The sequence below is a fragment of the Diachasmimorpha longicaudata genome, chromosome 6, assembly GCF_034640455.1.
Source record: "Diachasmimorpha longicaudata isolate KC_UGA_2023 chromosome 6, iyDiaLong2, whole genome shotgun sequence".
Taxonomy (NCBI): domain Eukaryota; kingdom Metazoa; phylum Arthropoda; class Insecta; order Hymenoptera; family Braconidae; genus Diachasmimorpha; species Diachasmimorpha longicaudata.
In genome coordinates, this window is record NC_087230.1 from 5,547,320 (window position 1) to 5,565,168 (window position 17,849).

Sequence of the window (17,849 nt, forward strand, 5' to 3'; positions counted from 1 at the left end):
TTTCCACAATCGATTTATTAATTTTCGCTTTAAAACAGTGAAAAACGTTGGACTACAATTAACAACTCTCCCAAAAAACTTTGAATTAACTCATCACCAACGATCTGTTAACCCCCAATGCCGGACCTCACTGAACCCCCGTAGATATAAAACCCTCCAAAATGTCGTCACAACAGATCTCTGCAATAAAATCCCCTAGAGTCCACCCCACAACCACTGATATTATCCCATAAATTTTCCGTGAATTCCTATGATGTCTCCCACCGTCTGGAAAAATCAAAAATCCCCTAAAAAATGCTCGAAATGCTGGAAAATGGCCGAGAGGTCACGTAAGACTTTTGAGACGTGTAAAAATGGCTTGAAGAGGTTAGGACCTCAACGTAGAAATCACCCAGGTGTGTCTGTAGTGGTGAGAGCCATTGAAAAGAGAAGCCCACGGGCGTGCAACAGAGATGGAAAATGGGAGTACAACACGAGTGGATGCGAGCGTCGTTCGGTGAGACGATGAAGAGACGGAAGAGGGAGCCATGAGGATGATAGAGGCAGGTGGTGGTAGTGATGGTGGGGTGTTTGAGGGGCAGGAGGAGGGCGGACTATTCGTTGAGTGGATTGCGCGCAGCTCAGGCTGACAGGCAAGGCAGGCTGGCAGGCACGCAGGCTGCCAGCGCACTTGTACCGCACCGCGGCCTTCCAAAGCTCCATCCAAAGCTTTTGGAACATACACTAAATTTCGTTCCGTTGTGTATCGGCATTCGTTTGCGTCTCACTCGTGATAAAATAATCGGAAGTTTAAATTTAAAAAATTCTACCATCAATGTGCAAGCAAATCAATAACTCGTGATTTCATGAAGTTGATGAAGTGATGACCAAATGTGTCAGACTGTTACTAATAATTAGTGATTAATAAGTATCAGTGATTGATGATAAGACGCATACGAATGTTGCAGTGGCTGCTGTTACGGTGCGACAATCGTGTATTTTTACATTATTAAAATTCTATCACTCGGTTCAGTCACTTTTGAGGGTGAATAATACATCATTGACGGTGATACTCGGTGGTAACGGGGGTTAGGGATGGTGGGGTGCGTCATGAGGTGACAGAAATTTTTTACAGACATTATCTCATTGGAATTGTAACATCAGTGATGTGATTTTCATCGAAATTATCGAAATTTTCAACGATAAGTGAAGGACAGTGCGCAAGATACAGAGAGGGTGAAGAGGGCGTACGGTGTTTCAGGGGTGAGATGGATACACCTAGAGGGACGTTGGGAGTCGTCGTCACGACTCGTGGCGTGACACAGTGACACTAGTTTTGTTGTTGTTATTTTTTTTTTCGTTGCCTTTGATACGCGGGATTTCAAAAAATTCCGGGGGTAGTTTTTTTAAAGAGAATTTTCAGGGAGAGGGGACGTTATCGCGATTGTCTGCAAGGGGGTTTCAAGGCGCACCCGTGGATTACAGATCCAGGGGGGGGGGGAGGGAGGATTTTTGAGGCTGGTAGTGGTAGTGCTGAGGTATCCGGTGAAAGTGGCCCGTTTTGGGGTAGTTTAATATATCGCCGCTCGACGTCGTACCATTCCTTCTTCATTCCTTCCTACTCTGTTTCTCTCTCACTCTCGGTCCTATCTCCTCTGCAACCACCCCCCTCCCCCTTCCGTTTCACCCTCCCACCGCCCCCCCGAAAAAGCCTCGTCGATCCATAATCCGGTGTGGAGTGGTAGAAAGGCAAGGTGAAGTCGTTGGGGGGTCTCAAAAATTTCTCTCTCACTCATACCCCTATTCCCTACCCCCTCTATACCCCCCCCCCCCTATCTCAAACGGGTTGGACGACAACGAGAAGAATCATTGTCATTGGGCGCCTCTGGTGGTAGTTTGTATTCTCGTTTCTCGTTGTCGCCACAGTCGTTCATCGTGTTTTCGTGTGCGTTTTTTAACCCTTAAATTTTTTTTCAAATTGTTGTGTTGTAGTTGGCGATAGGGGGGAGGGGGGATAAGTGAATTTAGTGAATAATACTGATGACAAGTGGTGATGGTGTCGTGCAGGAAGGATCGAGGAATGCCGATGGGTGATATTGAATCATGAATTTATCATGAGATTAAACTAAATTTGAGAAGTAAGATTATTATGGAGAGAATTGTCAATTGTGGATGTGTTTATTGTAATAAAAAGTGGTAAATTTGACGGTGGGATATTTGGAATTAGTAGGACCCCTGGAAGAAGCAGCCATTTTGGTGGCTGTGGGTTCCTGGTGGCGGTGCGGGTGTCGGTGGGGCAAGGGCGGTCAGCCGATTGCAGTTGGTTGCGGGGGTGCGGCGCACGGGGGCATGGGGCTCGGGAGGGGGAGTCGCCCCCTCTCGTAACCGCCGCGAAACGCCAAGATTTCCCGCATCGAGTTCATCGAGAAATGGGGGCTGACCCCTGTCCTCAGACCGAGGCAGGACCCATGCCCCCACCGGCATGGTGCGGACGAAGGCGACGGGAGGTAATGAATTATTTGATATTTTTTTTTTATATGATAGTGACCTAGATACATTCAGGCGTCTGCGGATTATTCGAATGGCAGCAGCGGGTGACCTTGAATTTTTAGGTGACGTGGGAATTCCGGGTTTTTGAGGATTATTAGACTCGTTGGTCAGCCAATTAGGCCCAATTTATTTAATTTTGCGGATGACACGTGGGAATTTTTTTTATGATGATTAAATTTGGGGAAGGGCTTTGGTCAATTTTTGTTTGTTGGGGTGGGAAAATAGTAATATCGAGAGTATAGGATTTCTTCGTTTTATTGGAGTACAAGGAAGGTCGTCGAGGATTGTTTATGGAGAGTTAAAATTATTTGGAATACACTGACGTTTCGATTTTGATGAAAATTGATGGAATTGACTACAAGAATTGTTCCAGTTTATGATAATTCAGGGGTTATTATGTCAGTAGTGAAGTGGTAGATCAGCTGAATTATCTCTGAGTTCAGTGGTAAAGGAATAAATTTAAATTCAGGGCAATGATCTCCGTAATAGGGAAAATTATCCCTCCAGACACATCTCGTGACACACCCCGTGAATACACCGCTCCATTGATCATATCTCAAGCACATGAAGTTGAAGTTTCGATTTTGCCTGTCAGGTACGAGGGGAAAGGGAGAATGGATTAATTAAGAATAGTTTAATTGAGTTATTTTCTTATTTATCATTTGTTAGCATTGAGTATTCCAATCGGTCACAGAGTTTAGAGATACCCTTTTCATATATCGGGTCACGTGTCGTCTATAATTCATATCGCAGGATCGATCGCACTTGCATGTGTCAAATTTGGCTAAATTACTTCCCACTGACTGGATGTATGTCATTGTGAGGGAATAAATTGTTGCGTCGGAAAACTGGGGGTGTGTTCGATCGGTGGGGTGGCATTTTTTTCACCTGCAATTGGATATTCGAGGGCGTCAGGATGTAATTTGATGGTCGATGCTGCTGTAATGGCAATTGGGATTTGCTGGGGGATAAATTCGTGGTATGTTCTGGTGTAAATTTCAACAACAATTTCAAGTGGATTTGTTTGAATATTTTGTAACAAGTAATTGTTGTGAGATGTCCCTGAGTATTTTTAAGGGCATCCCAATGATAACTCAAGATAAAAAAGAAAATTATCGGAAATTCGAAGGAATTTTCTGCTGTTTTCAAGTTTAAAGTAAATTTAATTAAAAATTTTCGTTTGTTAATAAAAAACATCATGCATGACGTCATTTGAGAGGCATTTTTCGATGTTGAATTCATCCAAAATAATTCTGAGTATTTATCGCAATTGAATGATGGAGATGTATTGAATTTTTGGACCCGCATTTGCTTTTATTGCGATTGGATGTTTAAGGGCTTTAGGATATGATTTAACGTGCCATTTAGATATGACGGCAATTGGGGTTGTGGTGGTAAATCACTTGAGGGGAAGTAGTGAGAGATAATGTAAATACGTATATTTTATAAAAATTGATTTATATCAAAATAAAATAAAATATAAAACGAGAAAATCTCCGTTACAACTGAACATAAACAAAATGAATTCCCAATTCCTCCTGTAACCCACCTCAACCAGTCAATTAATTCAGAATGCAATTAACATTTATTCAACAGTCCACCCTAAACAACCCCAATGATTTCGACCTTTGACGAACATTCCAATTACATGAATCCCTCCAAATTACGCATTCGACTCTCATTTCAGTTGCGTGACGTTCACGTAATACTTCCAATTTCAAATATCACATCCACCGCCCTGATATTCACTGACCATGGAACAAAAACTATTTTCTATTTTTATCAAAAATAAATCACCCCAACTCTGGTATTCCCTCAGGCCACCCCCTCATGAAAAAAAAAATAACTACTGAGTAATCACTCCCATTAATCACACGTCTGATATAATAAACCTCCCGGAATCATTAATGATATATTAAGACTGATTATTATTACTGATCACGAAGTTATGATTTGTGTTTATGATGAAAAGCACCAAGGAAAATTAACCCACTGTATCTAATCGCAAGCGAATCAATATTTACAGTCAACGATGAGAGAGTCCTGATGGCCTCTTGCTATGCACCGTTTATCAGTTGATCCTTAACTTCAAACCCGTTACGCTTTCTTTGACGATAAAACATTGAAAATGAAATATGTTATAATTTCCGGATTTCATGACTAAGAAATTTACTAAGAACTGAGAAATTTATATTTAGGGGATTGGGCAATAGGGGATGTCTTCAGTGCTTAATAACTTGAAATCCCTAGAGTGAAAATGCACGATTTTTTTTTCATTCTGACGGCCCAATTTCAAGCTTTTAATGGCCTTGAAATAATTTGATTTTACTCGATTTTACTTGCTCGATCAATTATTCAATTATTACCAGAAAACGTTCAGCAAAAATCGCTCAGCACGAAACCAACTGCATAAAATAATAAATTGACTCGAGGGATTAGTTGTAAAAATACTTGAATATGTGCAAATCGTCCAATGAGTTGGTACGACCAATAAACAATAGATTTTTAATTCTTGAATTGAGAGAAGAAATTGTTTCTGAAAAATCCTGTTTCATATAAGCAACTGCATTGCATGTGAAATAATTCATTCCATTCAACCGCGTATTTAAACATACCTTGAGAAAACCAACACGTGGTAGAATGTAAAGAGGAAAAATATGAATTGAAAAATCGATTAATGGCTCAATTATTGTTAACCCGTTGCATGCAGCCGTTCCAGGCCCAACGCAATGCAGATAATAAGTGAAAAATACTTCAATCTCACGAACTAATTACGGGAATTACTAGTTAAATAGCATTATTCCCGGCCCTTTGAAACTACTAGACAAATCGTATTTACATGGAGTCAAATATATCATATGATCCGTATAATATTTTCCTTTTCTTAAAATACTGATCCCTGTGGGAAAGAAATATTTGAAAGGATATCAACATTTTAGAACATTTAATTGATGTATCATTGAATAAACTTAATGTGTTTTAAATTTTTCTCGTGCACTTCAACTGGAATATCCAGAAGTGCCGTAGCCCAGCAGAAGGCGAGAGCTACTTTAGAGAACGAAAGCGTTCTGCGAGAATCGAGTGAGGTGCTCCATGATTTCACCCATTTTCAGTCGTTTTTTGCTCTCTCATATTTTTTTTTTTCGCCCACGCTAGAATCTGTCGATGAAAATATCCCCGACGAGTGCTTCCCGGCGGTTTGAAAATATTTTTAGGAATGTTGCCAATTGACGGTGCATCAAGGAGATTGTGGGAATGACGAAGGAGAAGGATTTTATGCCATAAACGAATTAGTTCCTCACGTCTCGTATTTGAAAAATTTTTTACCGAAAATGTATTCAGATTTCGAAAATTTGAAATTTCAACGTGTAGCGTATCGATTTAAAATAGTCTTCTCCTCCAATTTAATTAATCAATCCGTTAATTCGACATTTCAGGCCGAATAACATTGAAAATTTTGTTATTCAATTTGTATAAAAAGTAGATCAGAAATCCCCTCACAATTGATTTCTTCAAACCTGTGACATTAGTTAACCTTTGAGTGTTCAACTCAAACAAATTTATTGACAATTATCCATCAAAATCCCCAATTCAAGTTGAAAGACGTTTCAATCGGCTTTAATGGGCCTTTGTTATCCGAATTTCCCTCCCTCCCCTGGGCTTAACTGATCAGAAACTGCAGTGGACTTTACGACGTCATAAAAAATTCAGAAGAAATGACTGGAATGAACGATTACTGGATTTAGGATAAATGTAAAAGGGAAATAACAGGCAGTAGGCCAGAGGCCCTTGTCCTAGGGGCATGTGTGCGGTGCAGAGGATTGCGGAGAAGGGCAGTAGGGCATTGATGCCTGTGGTGGGCATCCATGGCATCCAGCCAATGCCGTAGTAGTGCCGCAGTTCCCAGACACATCCAACTACTGTTTCCTTTTCTCCTCCCCCTCACCCATTTTTTATTATTATCCTGTCGGTATTTCATCGTATGGTAACTCAATAACATTGAGCGGAGAATCCAAGTGCACGCGTATGTTTTTTCTCCCCCAATTTAATCCCCAGGAATAGATTTTTTCGCTGCCAAGAATGCCAGGATGACCTGCATTTTTTTTTACTCGAGTCAAGGATTCTGAGGATAAAGTTTTTCGCTCGATTAGTAGTTGGGTAGAAATTTTGATTGGCTGCCATCTTACCCACTTCTCACGTTTGAGATACTCTCGAGGGGGCTTTTCGGTCTCCAGTGGGTACCCTATATGATCAGTTCGATGAGAAATAGAAAACTTGCGCTGTATACCCATTTCCCCAGTTTCCCATTGCCCTCATTTTTTCATCAGTTTTTTACTCTTACCCAATTGGATGTTTCAGGGGCTCTTTAAATTGATTACTGGATTTTTTGGAGACAGTTGAGGCTTTAAATTAATTATTGCCAATTTTTTTAGAACTTCAAATAGTTATCTATCCGAGCTGTACATCGTCAAATAAAATTAAGGTCGTTCCCGATTTTTTTACGATCTACTGGAAATTTCCCCGACTTCTATAATTCAAAATTTATGGTGTCTCCTCTTATATAATAATGAACGTCGATTGGAATTCTGCGGAAGAATAGTTGCTTTCGATTTATTAAATTTGTTTAGTGTTTTTTGAATAAATAGTTCTAATTGAGACATTGTTTCACTCACTATAGCTTCCAGTATCAAAATAATTTGGTAGATTCTAACAACGACTGATTTTGGGGCTCGGGAATACCGGCTATTCATCCCTTGAATACTCCAATTACCCAAAAATTCGCTTAATCCCAATAGCCTTAATGACGACTATTATTTAACCAATATCTCAATTACTGTCATTATGGTATGTACACGGAGTCAACATACGGCACAACCACGTCTGCATGAGATACACCGTGTTCACTCTAATACAAGGACACGATGGTCATCCTCAACTCCGTGATGCATCAACTCATGTTAAACATATTGATATTTCAACATGCGAACCAACGCATACGAAAATCGATACACGAGGACTAACACATGTCACTTGCCCACCAAGACCACCCACCCGGAATGAAAAATATCCATGGGGGTGGGAAAATACACTGTTGTACGGCATTTTCCTATGTATATTTTCAGATATGAAATTTCTAAATTAACTTGTTGGAAGGAAAATGGGAGAATTTTATAACAAACGCATTTTTTGAATAATTTAGCGTGACAAATCAGTGATGGAAGGAGTTTAGACTGAAGTAAACAATCGATACTAATACAATTGGTATTATAAATTTTTTCTTGTCTGATAAATTATAATTTTTTATCGAATATTGAATCAATAAAATTAATGCAAAACATTTTACAATTTTGCTATGATATTCCAATACTTAAATCCCCAAACATCACTCTCTCTAAAATCATTTCGATTTCCGAAAAAATCAAAGACTGTCAGCCCGAATGCCGCAGTAGAATAGTCCCAACTGTCATCAGACGAATCCACCCTAAACCGTATGTATCAGAATAATCGTCCGTGATGTGTCATTCAAATCCCTATGACTCTAATTATCATCATCAGACTGAAAATATCAACGTCATGACAGCCACCAAAAACCCACTGACACGTACTATCGCCTCCCCGCCCCTTCGCAACATGTAATAAATTGACTGCCACACGTCAATAACGTCATCATTACCTGTCCAGTATTCCCCCATTTCGTGAAATATCGTACTGAAATTTTGGAAGGACGATCAATTCACGTTATAATTAAATATTTTCCCATCAATCGTACAACCTGCATAATTATTTGTTTAAATCTAATAAACAAGTTCATGTAAATAATACTAAGTAGGGGTGGGGGATGATGATCATTAAGTCTCGAAAGTGGAAAAGACAACTGGACTTATTTAATATTTAAAAGATTTATAAATTACAATTTTGACATCGTCAATGCCTAGTGCTCATTAATGTTTTTTACCATTAATAAGTGTTTAATAATTCAGATAAATTGTTTATTCATTCTAAGTACAAAAGTTTCTCCTATCAACAATATTTTTTATTCAAAACATAATTTTTCCTCTCAATATTTAAAAACTACGAAAAATAACTCACAAAAACCCCCTGATGATTCCATATCTTAATGAGGTCATTGCCTGCTATCACCCTCTAAAGCCCCGAACAATCTGCCCCAACCCAAAATAAATCATCCCCTTTCCCCCCGAAATAAATATTTATTTAATGCCATTTATGTGTTATAGCTTTAGGAAGGTAATAAACTCTAAAAAAAATAACATTCCACATAAAGATATGATTTCCAGTTAATAAAAAAACCATTTGTAAACTATTAATGTCTTTCCCTGAAATCAATGAAAAACAATTGAAATCAAATTTTCACTCAACTAACAAATTTCATTATTTATGTCTGCTCGCAACAAAATATTGTTGATCTCAGATGAATATTTTCAAAACAAAAATACTATCGATTTTCCTTTTCAGTTGAAAAAACCTGGTCAAAATACCCCCAAAAAACCTCAGTACCAACTATCGCCCTCTGTACCCCCCAGAAAATATTCCCCACCCCAAAATAAATCACTCCCCCTTCCTCACCCCTTCCCCCAAATATTTCACACAGATGTTCCCAGACGGAGCGTCTTCCGGTTTGTTAAGATGAGGCTAGGTTCTCAAGAGGAAACACTCTGGGCGGCCATTAAATCGAAGCCCAAGTCTCCAATCTCTCCCCTCGTTCCCTCACCCTATCCCCCCTAGTTCAAGCCTCCAGCCTCCCAACATACCCTGTACACATTAAGAGTGAGGAAGGAGCGGAAGGGGATGGGGGAGGGAATGCTAATGAACTGCCTCACCACTCGATACGTCGATGTGAGAGGCACTCGCATTAAACGCCCTCGTTCAAGTCTCCCCCCCCCCCCGTCCACCTCCCACTTCATCCCCCTCATCCCTTCGCAGTGCCACTACCCGTTCTCATCATACCTCAAGGAGAATTGGGGGATGAATCCCTTTCCATCCTTCACCCCTTTGTCGGATGAAAAAAAAAGATGGTAAAGGGCTCAATAGGTTCTCACCAACGCCTTTGGGAAATGTCATATATCCTCTTGAAATAGGGGCGAATAGGGGTGAGGGGGTGCGCAGGGGTGGGGGTGGTGGTATAGGTATAATTCTTTACGGTTTTTGTGGGCGGTCGGAAGCTCACTGAGGGCCGCAGAAGCTACATGAACTACATGATGAGAGAGTGAATTAGTGATGACATGGAGAGGACTGTGGGCGACATCTTGAAAGGGATCATTCAGCCCGTCGAAATATATTCTGGCTCGTAACACTTGGGGGTTGTTTTTTTTTTTTTGCTCAAAGTAATTTCCTTCCTTTGTTCGGGGCGTGGGGATGACTGGGGGAGGAGTGGCAGTGGTACTTGGGTGAGACACTGGGAAACAGACGTCGTTGGCAGGATATTGCTTGGTCTGGGGATGATTACTCCTGTCTGAAATTTGATTTTACGAAATCAGGATAGGGGGATGAGAAGTGGAGGACTGGGGCCGTTCAGACGATAACTGGGTTATGGGGTAGGATGGGAGGAGGGGGATTATTGTCTTGGGATCTGTTAGGGTGGGGAAGAGGAAAGGGAGAAGAATAGGCTGAGGGGACGACCGGTGGGAGTTTCTGGGGGTGAATTGTGGGGCTCAAACGTAATATTTTTAAGGCGTGTTGCACAATTATGGCCCCTCATCGAGTTTGATTGCTCTGATGAACACAACTTAATGATTTATTGGATAAACATTGAACCGACATTGGACCAACATTGGAGGGATTATTTACGTTGGCGTATAGAACGCCAATTTGGTTTCGTAAAACGAGAATTTAAATTAAATTCCAACGTCTTCAGAAATTTTTTGTTTCAATTCTCGTTCGTGATGACTAAAAACGAATGTAACTTGGTTTATTATGAAATTAGAACATTCAGAGTTAGTTATTATATTGTTGTAATGATTTAATGTTCTTCTAGTCGCTTAAGTCATTGAAATTTTGGCAGTACTCATGGGAAACAGAGAATTTTATTGGCCTGATGAATGGCCACAACTTCTCAGTCACGTACGAAAATTGTGAGACACTATTTTACAACCAGCTGATAGTTTATTTAAATAGTACATCGGGTACAGTTGTACTTACACGTACGTGGATGCACTTGAATTTATCACTCTCGTATTTTTAGAAGTATTATGCACCCCACTCCCACCCCCACCAGGGTTATTACCTCTTAATATCCAACGGGTAGTGCATACAGAGGGGTTCTGCCAAAAATTCTCAAACCAAGCTATTTTGCGTGTCATTCAATTTTTTTGTATTCACTAAATACTTTAAAAATAAGAAAAACATTGTTTACACTCACACAAAAACCCGATTATCGAAGAAGACATGAATGATTATTTATTGTGAAGATGGAATTTGAAAACTGACTTTTTTGAGTGTCAAATAAGAAGAAAAAATCCCGCAAATCGACAACCCCATTCGCACACCATAAACAATGCTCTCAATTGGAGAAAAATTGTTCTCTCTATAATTCAACGTTTTTTAAAACGCTGATGATGTATAGAACCAAAGGCCAATTGATTTCACTGGGCTATTCGCGCACGTCACGTTCACGGAAAATAAAAAAAGTTCTAGGTAAAAAGTGGGAGGGGGAAGGGGGAACAGCCATTGGCAATTGACGAACCGGAAATCGAGGAAAATTTCCATTCGTCGCCCGTTGTTGTGTAGGAGAGGGTGCGCCTGTACCCACTCGCCTGGGTTTCTTCACAATTACGAGCTTTTTTTTCTGAGACTTTTGACTCGATGATACGATGCAATCATCCAAAAGCTCTTAGAAATACAAAAGAAAACTTTCGATGTACGATTACATTGATAGGAAAATTCGGTTGACGATAATGAGCTCCGGATTCCCACCTGAGTATTTTCCAATTTTTTCAGAAATTAATTAAATTTTGTTAATGAAATCAAGGGCAAATTGGGGCCGAATCGAGTGCGTCAAGATGGAAATTCACCGGGAAAAAATTCTTCTGCGTTTTTTTTCAGTCATTATTTTTATATTTTTAAGATGGGAATTAATGGAAAAATTAAAATATTTTTGTCTCCACATCTACATCTGGATGATGGAGAATGACAGATTTCAATTCGCGCCAGTGATTCTGCTAGACTGTTATGATTGGCTCCAGCTCGATTAACCTAAGAAATAAGTTATCCAGGTTGAACAATCATAATTCATGACTCATTTGACTATTTCGGTCGTCTTGAACGCGATCACGTGAACTTTAAAAACTTCTAAGAAGGCGTCTGACATTTGTAAGGAAGCGATCGATTCGCAGATTCGGTAGGAATGACTTCTTTAAATAGGACATTCATCTCCATCAATTATTGGATCCCCTGGCAATTACATTAGAACGAAGCCACTGAGCAGTGCGATTGCAGTTAATGTGCAACTCACGCGGTAAAATTGCTATCGGTCAAAGGTCTTCCAGAAATTTTGAGAAGAATCATCGAAGGATCTTTGGCAGACCTCCCTGGTGAACCCAAAAGATTCTCTGGAAGATCTTCGAAAAAAAACATTTGTTTGGAGATATTTTCAGATGAGAGCTTTTTAGAAATATCCAGCAAAGTCCAGATCAGAAAATCTTCAGAAAAAAATATTCTCTGTCAAAAATCTTACAACGAATCTTTTTGGGATGCCAGGAAAATCTATAGAGGATCCGTCAACGGCTCTAATGAAGCATTCTGAACGATTTTTGACAGATAATAATTTTTTTACGTGGTAAGCTCATCTGGATTGCATTCGACTATATAAAAATAAAATGGATAAGTCCTGTTCTCCAGATGAAACAGAGAAGGGGGGAGGAGAATTCCAAGGTATATTTGCACTAGTTCCAGTTCACAATTCTAACCACCATCCGTAGTTACTGGCTTATCGATCGTTAGAGCCACATCGCCTTGTTGGTTTCGTCAAACAGTCACTCTCTCTCGCAACCCTTAACAGAATGAGGCCAGATGACCCAAATTTTACAGACCGCAGTGTTAGAAAAAGAATAAAACTTATGGACAGTTGACTATTAATTTTTAGAATAGCGGGGTTGAATGTGATTGAAGGGTTGAAAAGTTTTGAAATTTCTGGTTCCACCGGGAACTCAGTAAAATCAGAGAATTTATCTGAAGTTAAAGTTCATTAAAATTTACAACCTAATACAACTATTGGGGATCAAATGAATGGCAAATGATTCCCAATTCGTCTGTTATCAACATTTTTTTCCCAGATTTTTTTCAATTAAAAATAAGAAAACTTAGAAATGAACAACATTCATTCGCTGCAAGTCCTCCCTCAATCAAGATTTTTAAAATCAATGACCTTATTCATCCTATAACAATGGTACTGCGACATCTAAGAACTTGACAATTGTGACGAATTTAGTGACAAAGAATTCACGATAGTGAGAATGCATCAAAAGGTTTTCTCATTCATATCATCCAGCGTACTGGAATTTCTGTGACATCACTCGAGGATCCTCCGATTTTTCAACGAATATCTGCGGTTGGGTATCGTCAACTCGACGTATCGACAGCGACACGACAGCTTCAATTTCCTCTCAGATTTTTTTTTCCCCCCAGTCTTCTCAACCCAACTTGATGGAAACACGGTGCAGACGCACTGAGTTGACTTCGAAAATATTGAAAAAAAAACCTGAGAAAAACCCTCTCAACCCTATTTTTACTGAATTCAATTTACCAGTTTCATGTTCTCACAATGTTTCGCATGAAGAGGAAAAACAGTTTTTCATGCGTTTCTTTTTTCGTCGAGTGCACAGGGAAGCAATTCATAAATTAATCTAGGAAAAAAATAACGACCTTGCAGGAGAAAAGTTTTGATGGCCGAGGCATTGACGCACTTTGAGTCACGTAGTGATACAGGTTTCCCATTAGACCACGAGTTGATGTTATTTTTGCGTTTCATCGGGAATATTTTTAGATACAACCAAATGGCAATACCCCGCATGTCAGGTGCGTTGGAAAAATAGAAAGAATTGAGTGCCTGGTTCAATTCCCTCTTCTCCCTCTTCTCGAAGAGATAAATTAATACGAGAATTTAAAAGATTTATAACTGTCGACTAATGTCAAGATGCACTCAATTACTTGAATTAAATCACAGCAGGAGGTGTTCAAGCCAATGACTTAATTTTGAACAGATTCTGTGACTCAATTATCTGATTCCATGACTTGATAAAAATTACTGCTTGATCCAAGTTGAATTGGATATTTACATATTGGGATAATACTTGACTCTGATGGGGAAGTATCTGTCCCTCCATATACCCAATAACAGATTATCCTCTAACTTTTGTGAAAATGATTCATCTCCCCCATTTTATCATCAAAATTCACCAGATGAATTGACAATGCTGATTCTAGGACTTGATTTAAATCACGTTTATGTTTGATTCAAGTTGAGTTAAATGTTCAATTCAACTTGAACTCTCATAGGGGAGTGTCTCCCCTTCCATACAAACCAATTACAGATTGTCATTCTCCTTTTATGAAGATGACTCATCTCTCCCATCCCCTCGTCTAAATTCACCCGATGAATTGACAATGCTGATGGGAAATACGATAAGTTCATCATAAAGTACTGAAAACACCGTGCACTAGTCATCCATTAGGCTTGGTACGGTGCATTTCAAAAGCTGTTACCACGAGGCCCTTTACCGGAAGTGGGTCACCGTGACTGCATCGTGTAAAAGTTTAACGCGTCTGGGGGCCGAATGTCGTAGTTGAACGTCATCCATTCAATGAGCTACAGCAGCATGTCATGCTATCTTTTACGGTTACCGGGCACAAATATTCACCAAAAAATTCTCTGTAATGATGCCACAGGGATGGAATAAAAATACCTCATTTTTGGTCGAATTCCATTCACTGGACGGCTGTGAAAAATATGCGGAGAAATTCCATCAGAATATTTCGAGAATAGCTTTTTCATCGGGCAACGAATTTGTGAGGAACTATCAATTAATAATTTCATATATAAAGTCATTTGTCTCTTATACAGAATTATTTCTTAAGTTATTGCAGATATTCTTATTAATGAGACACATTTTTCGAAATTTTCGTTTCAATTTTTCATGGTAGATCCCAGCAACTTTATCGCATTTAAATTTCTAGGTCTCTCATTGGGGAGGTTTTCATTAATCTCGTATTTTATTACAGATCGCTGCCGAAACTCACTGGCCCAGACGAGGAAGGGCCAAACCCTCACACCCAATACACAGGCGTCTCACAGTTCGAGCCAATACCACACGATCATGACTTCTGTGAAAGGGTCGTCATCAACGTAAGTATTCCAGTCACTTCCAAACGAGCAAAAGATCCACCAAAACCGGCTCCAGGTGAATGATGAATCGTTTTTTTGGTTGAAGTGAGACTTCGCCATTCATCATTTGGCATGGAACACCTCATACATATTTGGCGCTGCAGTATATATCCCCATTCGAGTATTTCTTCCACCCGGAAACTGAGGATAAATACTCACATCCCTTCAGCTCGATCCACCGATAAATTCTGGGAACAATCTATCCACTTGTCCTTCCAAAACTATATTTTTTTTCTCTTATTCCCACTGGTTAACTTCCGAGGCTGATGCATTTTGGCACAGTCGCCAATTGGGCATCGCGTGACGGATTTTGCGGGTGGAAAGAAACTTCAGCAATACGCCCACCCTCCCGCGAGAGTCCAAAAGTATTACCGGATAAAAAAAAAGGAAAGCAAAAAAAACGGAATTCAAAATACTGCAGAACGGAAAACCGTAAAACCCGTCAAAAATGGTGATAATCCGGGAAAAAAGGAACGAGATTCAGTGGCTCCGAAACAACTACCGGTTCCAGAATTCATGCATAAATAAGAGAAACCAGTGGGATCGTCTCCCTTCTCAATCTGGGTCGTGATTTCCATGCTCCCATTGTAAAGCTAATCGTGAAAGCTCACGCAAAATCTATTCAGCCTTTGCCACCAAGAGTTGTGTGTACAAAATTGTCCCTAATTGTCCTCGAGATATATCTCAACTCGGTGTATTCACGATTTGTGAGCCTAATTTCACGACAACAATCTTCCGTCTCTCTGAATGACATCATTTTGCGGATGTGAGACAATATTGTTCACTGAAAATGACAGAATAATCGTAAGTTTTCGGGATTCTATTGCCTTAAGGCATCACTTCTCAAACTTGAGCTCACAAAAAAATTGCGCTCCATAAATTCACGGGGCAGAGATCGACCTAAATATTACGATTGTTAGACTCAGCGGAGAATTAATGTCAATAGACGAATTAATTTTAATGATGGGGATCGTTTATTGATCACAATCGTCAGTCCAAAATTAAATATATTTCGATTTACTCTTCATTAAGAAAAAAAAAAATAATTTTTTTTGCTTCCGAATGGAATATTGATAACGGAAATCATTTTTCTGTCTCTCTTCGTTACACAGACATTCTCATAATAAAGCGAATTGTGGCTTTAGAATTGAAATAAGATTCTGTGAAAATGTCAGAAAGAAGTGAAGTGACCTAGCCACATAATTTGGCATTTGCCCAAGTTCATCTTGGAATATCTGGAGGAATATAGTATCAAGGTCGTATATTGTGTGCAAAGGGGGATTATCCGTTCTCAACCGGTGACATGACCGCATTGCGCCAATTATTGTAGACACTTTGTCTCCGGAAACCTGATAAAAACTAATCAATCAATTTGTCTATTTATATCCCTCGATAAATGTATTCTGAAAATTGTTACAATGTGTAAATAAAATTTTTTATTATCTCAGGTGAGCGGGTTACGGTTTGAGACACAGCTGCGTACGCTGAACCAGTTTCCGGACACGCTGCTTGGCGATCCGGCAAGACGGATACGTTACTTTGATCCGTTACGCAACGAATACTTTTTCGATAGGAATCGGCCCTCATTCGATGCAATTCTGTATTACTATCAGAGTGGTGGACGTCTACGACGACCAGTTAATGTTCCCCTCGATGTCTTCTCCGAAGAGATCAAGTTTTACGAGCTGGGCGAATTGGCAACCAACAAATTCAGGTGAATATCGTTACTTTTTGTTTCTGAATGGAAGTAGTGCAGTCGTTTAAATTTAAATTTATGATCTTTTGAGTTATGTCACATCATTATGATCCGTAAAATTGAAAAAAACAATTATTTTTCAATCGCACGAGAGGCCAGTATGCTAATTAATTATAAAAATACCGGCACTATATCCAACACAAGAACAATGTTTAAGTTGTAAAGCATTTGATGTCTCCTTTGCCAGCGTGCCGACATAATTCATCCACAACTTTCTATTTGGAAGCATCCAAGCTCCGAATTTTGTAAAAACGACTGTTGCACTTCCCGAGTAAATTCGTAAGATTCAACAAATAAGTCTCTCTATGCCCCCCAAGTTAAACAATACCTCCTAAACATGGAAAACGAGGAAGATGTTTGTTCCAAATTTGATTGAAGATACTTTGTTTTCCTCGCAGTTGCCAAATTTGTATAAAGTTTGCATCTAGTGATGTGGAAGTAGGATAAAGTTCGGGGAAAAGTAGGTACGATCATCAGGATTAATGGTTATTTGACGTTTGATGTTCCAGGGAGGACGAGGGATTTATCAAAGAGGAGGAGAAGCCACTGCCGTCGCACGAGCTTCAGCGAAAAGTTTGGTTACTATTTGAGTATCCGGAGAGCTCACAAGGAGCAAGAGTCGTTGCTATTATCTCCGTATTCGTGATCCTATTATCAATCGTAATATTCTGTCTTGAAACATTACCCGAGTTTAAGCATTATAAAATATTCAACACTACGACAAATGGCACAAAAATTGAAGAGGACGAAGTGCCGGATATTACGGATCCGTTCTTCCTAATAGAGACTATTTGTATCATCTGGTTCACGTTTGAGTTAACGGTGCGCTTCCTCGCCTGCCCAAATAAACTTAATTTCTTCCGTGACCTTATGAATGTCATCGACATCATCGCGATCATTCCTTATTTCATCACACTTGGTACGGTTATTGCCGGAAAGGAGCATGAGATGAATTTGCCAAAGGCACCAGTCAGTCCACAGGACAAAAGCACCAATCAGGCAATGTCCCTTGCGATACTTAGGGTCATAAGGCTTGTGAGGGTATTTCGAATATTTAAATTATCGAGGCATAGTAAAGGGCTTCAGATACTTGGGCGAACGTTGAAGGCCTCCATGCGTGAGCTCGGTCTCCTCATCTTTTTCCTCTTCATCGGTAAGTTTCGTCAA

The 17,849-nt window shown here is 39.6% G+C and overlaps 2 protein-coding genes across 10 annotated transcripts in view; one reads left to right on the top strand and one right to left on the bottom strand.

Annotated features, from left to right (window-relative positions):
• Positions 1-17,849, top strand: part of LOC135163403 (potassium voltage-gated channel protein Shaker) — a 157,753-nt gene that overhangs the window by 123,058 nt on the left and 16,846 nt on the right. For all 7 annotated transcript variants that reach the window (XM_064122803.1, XM_064122808.1, XM_064122802.1 and 4 more), the window contains 3 exons: positions 14,764-14,887; positions 16,375-16,640; positions 17,192-17,835. In XM_064122803.1, coding sequence (XP_063978873.1) covers positions 14,764-14,887; positions 16,375-16,640; positions 17,192-17,835 — 1,034 coding nt within the window. The remainder of the gene's footprint in view (positions 1-14,763; positions 14,888-16,374; positions 16,641-17,191; positions 17,836-17,849) is intronic.
• Positions 1-17,849, bottom strand: part of LOC135163413 (uncharacterized) — a 139,237-nt gene that overhangs the window by 39,268 nt on the left and 82,120 nt on the right. The window lies entirely within an intron of this gene.